General features: G+C 51.5%; 1 protein-coding gene across 1 annotated transcript in view; it reads left to right on the top strand.

The window, feature by feature from the left end:
• Srarp (steroid receptor associated and regulated protein) overlaps positions 1 to 1720 on the top strand; it is a 3752-nt gene extending 2032 nt beyond the window's left edge. The window contains exon 2 of the mRNA XM_021161592.1: positions 913 to 1720. Within this exon, the coding sequence (XP_021017251.1) occupies positions 913 to 1340 (428 nt within the window). The 3' untranslated portion in view covers positions 1341 to 1720. The remainder of the gene's footprint in view (positions 1 to 912) is intronic.
• The last annotated feature ends 7670 nt before the right edge of the window (positions 1721 to 9390 follow it).

Below are 9390 nucleotides of genomic sequence, written 5' to 3'. Positions count from 1 at the left end.
GGTGGCTCACAACTATCCGTAACAAGATCTGGTGCCCTCTTCTGGAGTGTCTGAAGACAGCTACAGTGTACTTACATATAATAAATAAATAAATATTTAAAAAAAAAAAAAAAAATAAGCCACCATCTGGGTGCTGGGAGTTGAACCAACCCTGTTCTCCATCTCTCCACCTCCTCTCCATCATACCTTTTTTTTTTTTTTTCCTCTCCAAGACAGGGTTTCTCTGTGTAGCCCTGGCTGTCTTGGAACTCATAGATTAGGCTGGCCTCGAATTCACAGAGCCTCACCCGCAAAGGCGTGTGCCAGCACTGCCAGGCTCCCCAATACTTTTTGAGACAGGGTCTCCCACTGAACCTGGAGCTGACTGACTTGACTAAGCCAGCCGTCAAGTTCCGGGAGTCTGCCTGTGCCCGCCCTGACCTCAGCACTGGGACTGGGACTGGGACTGGGACTGGGACTGGGACTGGGACTGGGACTGGGACTGGGACTGGGACTGGGACTGGGAGTGTAGAACCACTTAGGCCAAAACCGGGCCTGGCGGTGCTGTGGATCTAGACTCATGCTCGCGCTGAAAGGACCAACTGAGCCATCTCCCTACCCCCTGGCCCCTCACTATAGTATAAGGATACTCCCTGGGTAGTTCACAAGCTAGATGAAGCTGAAACACACCCATGGGCTAGGCGGGAGGTCCCTGGGAGTGGGAGAGAAAGGGAGAGCACAAGGTTTAAACTTGGAGCTAACCAGTGGGCAAAGGCTGAGGACCCGAGTTCAACCCTCTAGACCCACAGGAAGGAAGGAGAGAACAGACTCCACGAGTTGTCCTCTGCCGTCCACATGCAGACCACGACACGTGTGCCTACACACACGCGTGGTTGGCTGTGCTAACCCAAGCTTCTGGCCCGTTCCTTTCAGGTATGCAGCCGGCCTGCGCACCCAAAACCGTGCCCACAGCTCACGTCACTTTCCTTATTGACTGTGCAACTGGGAAACAAGTCTCCCTGGCAGCATCCACGGCGCCACCCCACGCATCAAGAGCCAATCAGGGATGTATCGCCCCGCCCATGAAGACCTTCGTTATGTTCCGTGGAAAAACCACGGTGCTTGGGACTCAGAACATTTCTCTCAGTCGCAGAGTCCTTGATGGAGCCAAGGATACCTTGCCACCCTATAGAGGACTCGGGGCTCCACATTCGCTCCCTGCCAGCCTACCTGGTCCCCAGAATGATCCTAAAGCCCAGGGGAGCTCCCTGAAGCCTGGAGCTTCGGAAAAGCACTCAACCCGGGAGAAGGTCAAACACTCACTGAAGGCTCTGACCTGTCTCTGCGGGCAGGTGGAGTAGTTTCATAGGATCTGTCAGGGGAGGGGGTGGTGGTAGGGGCAGGGGAGGGGGCGGGCTGGGAATGCGGGTATCTTCGAAGCCTGAAGCCAAGAAGACATATTAGACGCACCGAAGAACGAAAAAGACAGTTATGCCTCTGTCCTCTTCCTCCGCCTTTGCCAAGTTCTTAGCTGGGGTCAGGCACGAAGCCAACCAAGCACCACCTTCTATGTGTCCCGGGCACTGCTGCTGCCACCGCTGCTGCCCCACCCCACCCCACCCCCGTTATTCCCCCCACCCCTACCCCCACTGCCGCACCATGGTTTTCTTGAAGCTTGGAAGGGAAGAAGAGATGAAGAAGTGATCAAATAAATAAAAAACAATGGTTTTGAGCAAGCTGAGTGAAGGGAGTCTGACCTTAAGCATGGTGGGCCTGGCCTTTTCTTTCTCTCCCATCTCTTTGCCTTGCTAAAAACCTAGACTCCATTCCTAAAGCTAGCCACCAAGGTCTCTCCCCGTATTTAGCATTTCCTCCTCCTGAGGGTGACTACCAAGTCCAGCTATCAAAGTACTGAAGTCCAGGGGGGTGTGGTGGCACATGCCTTTAATCCCGGCACTGGGGAGGCAGAGGCAGGCAGATTTCTGAGTTCGAGGCCAGCCATCCTGGTCTACAGAGTGAGTTCCAGGACATCCAGGGCTACACAGAGAAACCCTGTCTTGAAAAACAAAACAAAACAAGTACTGAAGTCCAGCAATCAAAAGCCCCCTTGGCTCACCTAATTAACATGTTTGATTAAAATTAAACACCTCGCCGGGGCCAGGCGTGGTGGCGCAGGCCTTTAATCCCAGCACTCGGGAGGCAGAGGCAGGTGAATTTCTGAGTTCGAGGACAGCCTGGTCTACAAAGTGAGTTCCAGGACAGTCAGGGCTACACAGAGAAACCCTGTCTCAAAAAAAAAAAAAAACAAAAAAACAAACAAACAAACAAAAAAAACCCACCTCATCCTTGTACCTTTCTTTATAAACCTCCATTTTCCTCCGTGCCACATCAGTCTTCTCTCTATCCAGAGGCTGTCCTTTGTCCTCAGTTGATAGAAGCAGGAGACAAAGACAATAGCCCTCTTCCCTCTTCTTCTTCCCTTTCCCCTTCTCTCTCATCTTCTATCTCCTGTCTTTGTCTCTTATCCTCTGACCTCTGTCCCTTTGGGACAAATCTCCCTTGTGCTGAGAACTTGGTCTTTCAGGTCCTGTGGTAACACAGTATGACCTGAAAAACAGAAAAAGCCAGCCCTGAGGAAGCTTTCCCTTTTTACGGAGTCTTCTCTACCCCCACACAGATATCTCAATCCAGAGCAAGCCGGGGGGCACTGGGGGTGTCCCTAGTATGATGGTTAGGGCCAGCATATTAGTTGCTGTCACTGTGGCTGGAGGGTGTGTGTGTGTCCTGGTCCTGGAGGTGACTGGAAGGATGTGGAAAAGCCTAGAGGAGTACTGGGCTCAGTAAGACTCCATCCTCAAAGGAGGGAGATTGAGCTGGGGTGTAGCTCAGCCCAATACATAGGGAAGCACCGAGTTTAGTCCCCGGTACCAAAGAAGCCAGGCAGGTAGCAGCGTACACACTTGGGAGATGGGGCAGGGTTATAGTCAGGTACATAGTGAGTCTGAGGCCAACCTGGGCTAACATGAGAGTCTGTTTTTAAAGGGTGAGGAAGTCATATGCAGAAAGGCAGTGAAGCACCACACTGGGCACGCTGACATGCCTGTTGTCCCAGCATTTGGAGGCAGAAGCAGGACCACCAGGTTCACAGTCATCCTTAGCAACATGGGGAGTTCAAGGTCAGCAAGGCTGACCCTGTTTTAAGAAAGGAATGAAGGGAGGAGGCTGGTGAGATGGCTCATTGGGTAAGAGCACTGACTGCTCTTCTGAAGGTCATGAGTTCAAATCCCAGCAACCACATGGTGGCTCACAACCACCCATAATGAGATCTGACGCCCTCTTCTGGTATGTTTGAAGACAGCTACAGTGTACTTATGTATTATTATGTATAATAATAAATAAATCTTAAAAAAAAAAAAAGAAAGGAATGAAGGAGGAAAGATGGCTTGCCGTGCAGCTCCATTGGTGGGGAGCTTGCCTGGTGTGCATGAAACCCCAGCACTCCGGAGGTAGCTAGAAGAGGATCGGAAATGCAAGGTCATCCTTGGCTACGTAGGAAGTTTGTGGTTAGCCTGGGGTATCTCAAATAAGTGGAGAGAGAAAGAAAGGAAGAGTCACAGGCAAAGGCGGTGAGGACAGCAGACTAACACTGCCCCCTAGGGGCACAGGACAAAATGAGCTTGTTTTGTCCCAAGTGACCTGGAGACCTGGTGGGATGGAAGGTAGCAAAACTCTGGGATGAAAACTACTATAAAGTTTACTAGTTTGTTTAATGACCACGCTATTTACTTATTTAGGGTGTTTGTGGGGGGGATAGAATCTTGCTACTTATCCCTGGCTGGCCAAATTTCATGACCTAAACCAGACTGGTCTCATTCTTGGACAGTTCTGCTGCCACCTTCCGAGCGCTGGGACTACTCTTGGGTTGGCACTCTTGGCTGTGGCTTTTTGTTGTTGTTGCTGTTGCTGTTGTTGTTTGTTTTGTTTTTTGAAACAGGGTTTCTCTGTGTAGCCCTGGCTGTCCTGGAACTCACTCTGCAGACCAGACTGGCCTTGAACTCACAGAGATCCTCCTGCCTCTGCCTCTCAAGTACTGACAAATTCTATCAACAGGACACAGATGCCTGCTGTGACCTACAGACCTGGTGTGATGAGACTCCTCTACCCCTGTCCTCTCTCCACTTTGTTATTTGTGCGCTTACTGCCTGTTTCCCCAACTAGAAGGTCATCTCACATCAGACTGCGTGAGACCTCAAGGGCTTTCCTTAGCCTCCTTGGGCTTTCATTCTCTATTCTGTGAAATGGGTACAAGATAGTGCTTCCACTGGGGGCTGAATACAGCCCAGCAGTAGAGTGCTCACCTGGTATAGTAATAAAAATCATTTAAAGAATGTCTCTTAGTGACGCACGCCTTTACTTTAATCCCAGCACTTGGAAGGCAGAAGCAGGCAGAGCTCTGAGTTCGAGGCCAGCCTGGCCTACAGTCTGAGTTCAAAGACAGGGAGGGCTGCACAGAGAAACTCTGCCTTGAAACAAACAAACAAACAATTTGAAAAAGGATTCTAGAATCCTGGCACAGGCAGGGAGGAAGCCGAGGGGCTGGCCGTTATCTCAGGCCAAGGAGAGAGATCGTGTAATATAAAAGACTCGTGCCCACTGGGAAAGAGGGGTACGCTCTGCCCTCTCTTCTTGGGAGAAAGAGGTGAGAGGGATCCTTGCGGAGAAGCCTGGAGCTGCACATCTCCCTCCAACCAGGAGGTGTCGCTCTACCATCAGCCGGACTGTGGTTTGCTCTGTTCACTCCAGCTTGGAATAATGAGGGTGGATACCAAGTATGGTGACTTTTCTGAATCTAGCCACTTGGTGAAGGTTCCAGGCTCAGGCACTGCTCTTGTTCTCAGTATAGGCAGCTGTCGCTGTAGGTATAAGCTAGAGGCTGTGTGGGTAGCATGCCACTCAAGACACCCCAACTCTCTCTCTCTCTCTCTCTCTCACACACACACACACACGCACACGCACACACACATGCACACACACACACACACAGGGTCACTGCCAGAGCTTGGCAGTACCTTCACCAATAGCCTCTCCTGGGATCTCTTCAGCAATTGCAATTCTGCCTTATGGTGCCAAGCCTCAGCGTCTCCTTGTGATCCCTTCAGCCCTGGGCCTTCTACTGCAGTAGGCTGCACCTTCATCAGTGGCTTTTCTGCACTTCTCTCCAGGAACCCCAGTTACACAGTGCCAGGTCTAGATGCTCTCCATGACCCCTCCGTGCCTTCAAAAACCACTGACACACAGGATATGCTTACACATTACAAAGTTTGGCTGCCAGCGCAAGGGAGAGCTTTGGTCCCTTCTGGACCACAGGTTCGGGATGCTGACCCAGAAGATTTCATCTCAACGATGCTGGTCTCTCCTAAATTACAGCAGACTTCTTCAGCCCCGGCTGACCAGTGTTAATTGTGCCAGCAAGGGTTTCAAGTAGTCATTTGTTTTGTTTTGAGACAGTCTCACTATGTAGCCCTGGCTATCTTGGAACTCACAGAGATCTACCTGTTTCTGCCTCCCAAGCACTGGGATTTAAGGGTTACATCAACACATCCAGCATTTTAGTGGTTTTTTTTTTGTTTTTTTGTTTTTTTGTTTTTTGTTTTTTTCGAGACAGGGTTTCTCTGTGTAGCCCTGGCTGTCCTGGCACTCACTTTGTAGACCAGGCTGGCCTCGAACTCAGAAATCCACCTGCCTCTGCCTCCCGAGTGCTGGGATTAAAGGCGTGCGCCACCACGCCCGGCCAATGGTTCTTAATTCAAGATATTGAATGGCCCTGATAGGGTCTTTAAGGGACTCACAGAACTTCCCTCTGAAACTTTACAAGTCAGGTGTCCATCATTTGTAATCTATCTCCGCATTACTCAAGCATCTTCAAGGCTCCCACAGAACAGCCCTCTGAGGGTCCAGCATTTCATGGCTCTTCCAGCCCAAACTTCAGGTGCCTCCACAATCCTCCCCAAACCACCGAATCAGAGTCACCACACCGGACACAGTACCAAGTTTTTCTTAGTTGGGGTTTATATTGTTATAAAGCACCATAACTGCTGGGTGGTGGTGGCACACATCTTTATTCCCAACACTCGGGAGGCAGAGGCAGGAGGATCCCTCTGAGATTGGGGAAAGCCTGGTCTACAAAGTGGGTTCCAGGAGAGCCAGAGCTGGACAGAGAAACCCTGTCTGGAAAAACAAACAAACAAAACAACAAACACCAAAACTACCTTGGAAAGGAAAACTTTATTTCATCTTACAGCTAAGGGAACTCAGGGCAGGAGGCCTCGGAAGGGCACTGCTTCTGGCTTGCTCCCCATGGCTGGCTCAGCCTGATTTCTTCTAACAGATCCCCCTGCCCAGTTAGCTGGGCCCTCCCATATGATTAATCAATTGAGAAAATGCACCGCAGACTTGTGTACAGACCAATATGATAGGGCGTTTTCTCAATTGCAATTCTCATCTCCAAAATGAGGCTGGTCGCTTGTGTCACACTGGCACAAACCTAGCCAGCACACGTAGGAAGTCAGTCTCACGTTAAGCTACACTGAAGAGATAGGCAGAACAATTATCCCTCCAGTCTTCAGTGAGATGTCCTTAACATCTCTGACTCCAGCGCAGCGCCAGTGATCCGCCATGAGCTTTGGCTGAGTTCTGACTCAGAAAGGCCCAGCTTTCTGTGTTTTTTGTCCCTTTCTTTCAGATGTTGCCTACAACGTGAGTGCACCATCTCCTGGTACCTCTCTCCTTACTCTTTCCTCTATAGCATCCTCTCCCCCATGCTCAGGTGTTTGACCTCCAGGACGGCTTAACTCACACAACACATTTTTTTTTCCTTGCCTTTCATTTTCCTCCTCCTGAGATTGAGAGCTACCTGCCCTGGGGTTTTTCTTTGGAAACTCTAATAAAACAGTCCTTTGTGCACAAGCTCTGTCTTTGCTTGACTTGCAAACTTTTTTGGAAACGGACCTGTTCTTGTACATTCTACATAGTTTTAAGCTCGCAGACAGCGCCAGGTAAGGGCCCGTTGTAAGTTCAAGATTGAGGGGTCTAAGGTTTCTAGGGGCTTCCTGCCTCCACTCCAGGGCTCAGAATGCATCTTCTCAGAGGAAGTCCAGGAACAAGTCCTGATGGGCTAGGGACAGTGTGTTTATTTACAAGTGGCTGCAGCCATTACAGAGTACAGAGAGCTTAAGCTACTTGCTCAATGACACACTGTTTAGAGGCATCAAGCCAAGATTTTGACCCTAGGTGACCAGCCTCCAGGACTGAAGAGGGACCCCCCCCCCTTTACTGAGGCTCCTTTGATCTTTTCTGTGCCAGATTTGGGAGCAAGAGCGATTGACTGGGAAGCAAGCAGAGAGCACACAGGAAGGGGTGCTGGTCTGGGAGAGGAGAGCGAGACTAGGGGTTGGAGTTTGGGGATCTTTAGTCCACACTTATGATTCAACTATGGGAACACTGTTACTGTGTGACTCAGGGTGGGGCAACATCCCTCTCTGAGCCTGGGCCTCATTATCATATAGAGTTTAGACTGGATCCCCAAGACATAGGCTGGGCATAAGCAAATGGACTGGTCAGCGTCTCTGCACCAGGCACGCGCTATTTGCTGAAATTCTGTTGAAGACAATCTGGAAGGAGTGCAGGCCTGAAACTCTACTTCTGTTTGTTTGTTTTAGAGCGGCTCTAATATAACCCGAGCCTCAAACTGTGTAGCCAAGGATAACTCTGAACTCCTGATCCACCTGTATTGGGTCCCAGAGTGCTGGGATTTCAGACATGCACCCCAACACCCGGAGCTTGCAAGACGGGCACTCTACCAAGCTACACCCAGCCAGGACTCTGCTTTTGAGACGAAACTCTTGGATCTGTATGGTTTGTAGGAAGAAGTCTTTGGCCTTTGGAAGCCCAAAGCTTTGCTAACCTCTTATTCCCTGGTGCCTGGGGCAGCCCCTGGCTTGGCTCTCCGTAGGCCTCTCCGTCTGTCTTTTCAGCTTCTCTTGGTCTTTCCCCAAAGTTACAAGACATAGGAATCCCCCATTCCCTCTATATTCTAAAGAAGTAAAGGCTCCCGTGTCTGGGGGCGAATGGAGCATGTCAGCTCAGATAACAGAGTTTTCCTGAGCCACAGGCAAGAATTCAAGTCCCAGCGATGGCACTTCCAAGCTGGACGACTTTAGATCATTTACTTGACCCCTCTGAACTTCCACGTCTAACCTTGTGAGCCGATAACACAATCTTTCTCTCAGGATTGCCAGGGTGTCTGGCTCACACTGGGCACTCAAGGAATGGGGCTCTCAGAATTAAGCTTCGCCAGTGGGGGCGGGACCTGCAGCCAGATCTATATTTAGTCTTCAAAGGGTGGGCCAACCCTGGTGCCCCAGCAGGCGGAGCCGAGGAGAGACTAGTGGATGACCGCCCCCTCCACCCCATCCCCCACCCTGTATCCCCACTCTCCCGGTCAGCAGGGTCACCTTGGCTGGAGCTACAGCCCAGGGCTCCCTTAGACCAGAAGAACCTGGTTTCCAGCGGCAGGAACCTGTGCAGTGGCTGCGACTTGTGGAACAGCCTACTAAGACCTGGGATGGGGCACAACCCCACCCCACCCACCTCTGGGGCAGTACCCCTTCCAGCGCTGGCTCTCCGGCTGACGTGGTCTTCTCGCCAAGGTGAACCTGACCTCGGGTTGGGGGGTCGAGTGGAGAAGGTTGTCAGCCCCGCCCCCCGCCCCAGCCCCGCGCTGATGAGTGTTGGGGCTGCAAATAGCCCAGCGGAATCCGTGACTCACGAGGCTGGAAATACTGCGCCCCCACCTTCCCTCCCTGTTCCGACCGCAGCCGCCAACGTAGCTGCTCTAGGGAGCAGCCTGACACTCTGATTTCAGTAGCTCCTGGGGCTGGGGTGGGCGGGGTAAGGAGCGAGGGGACCCCCCTCCCCCCAGAACACGCCAAGCCTACAGCCATCCAGCACCCCACCCTGCAGCGGCCCTACCCCCTGATTCCAATTGGTTGTATCTTCAGAGCTGTGTGAGTTTGGGCCAATCACTTAGCTTCTCTGGGCCTCCGAGGCTTCATCCAGGAGAAAGGCGACGTTTGTAGCCCTTGGCTTGTGACAGTGCAGAACACAGTGCTGGCTGAGTCCAGCTCAGACATTCCTCTTGAACTAAAGAATGAATTCAAAGCGAGGGGGCAGGCAGCCTGGAGACAGGTGTTGTAAGAGATTGTCGGGATTTCTGCAAGCGGGTTTGAGAACAGGATACCTCTCCCCCACACATGGAAGCCCTTTAAGCTTCCTTCCCCAGCCCAGAAGTCCTCCCCATCCACTCCGTCCCTCCTCCCAGGTCGAACTTCAGGTGGGGTCTCCACAAGTCTG

This window comes from Mus caroli, chromosome 4, assembly GCF_900094665.2.
Source record: "Mus caroli chromosome 4, CAROLI_EIJ_v1.1, whole genome shotgun sequence".
Taxonomy (NCBI): Eukaryota; Metazoa; Chordata; class Mammalia; order Rodentia; family Muridae; genus Mus; species Mus caroli.
Note: the sequence above shows the minus strand (reverse complement) of the source record. Positions and strands in the feature narration are given on the sequence as shown.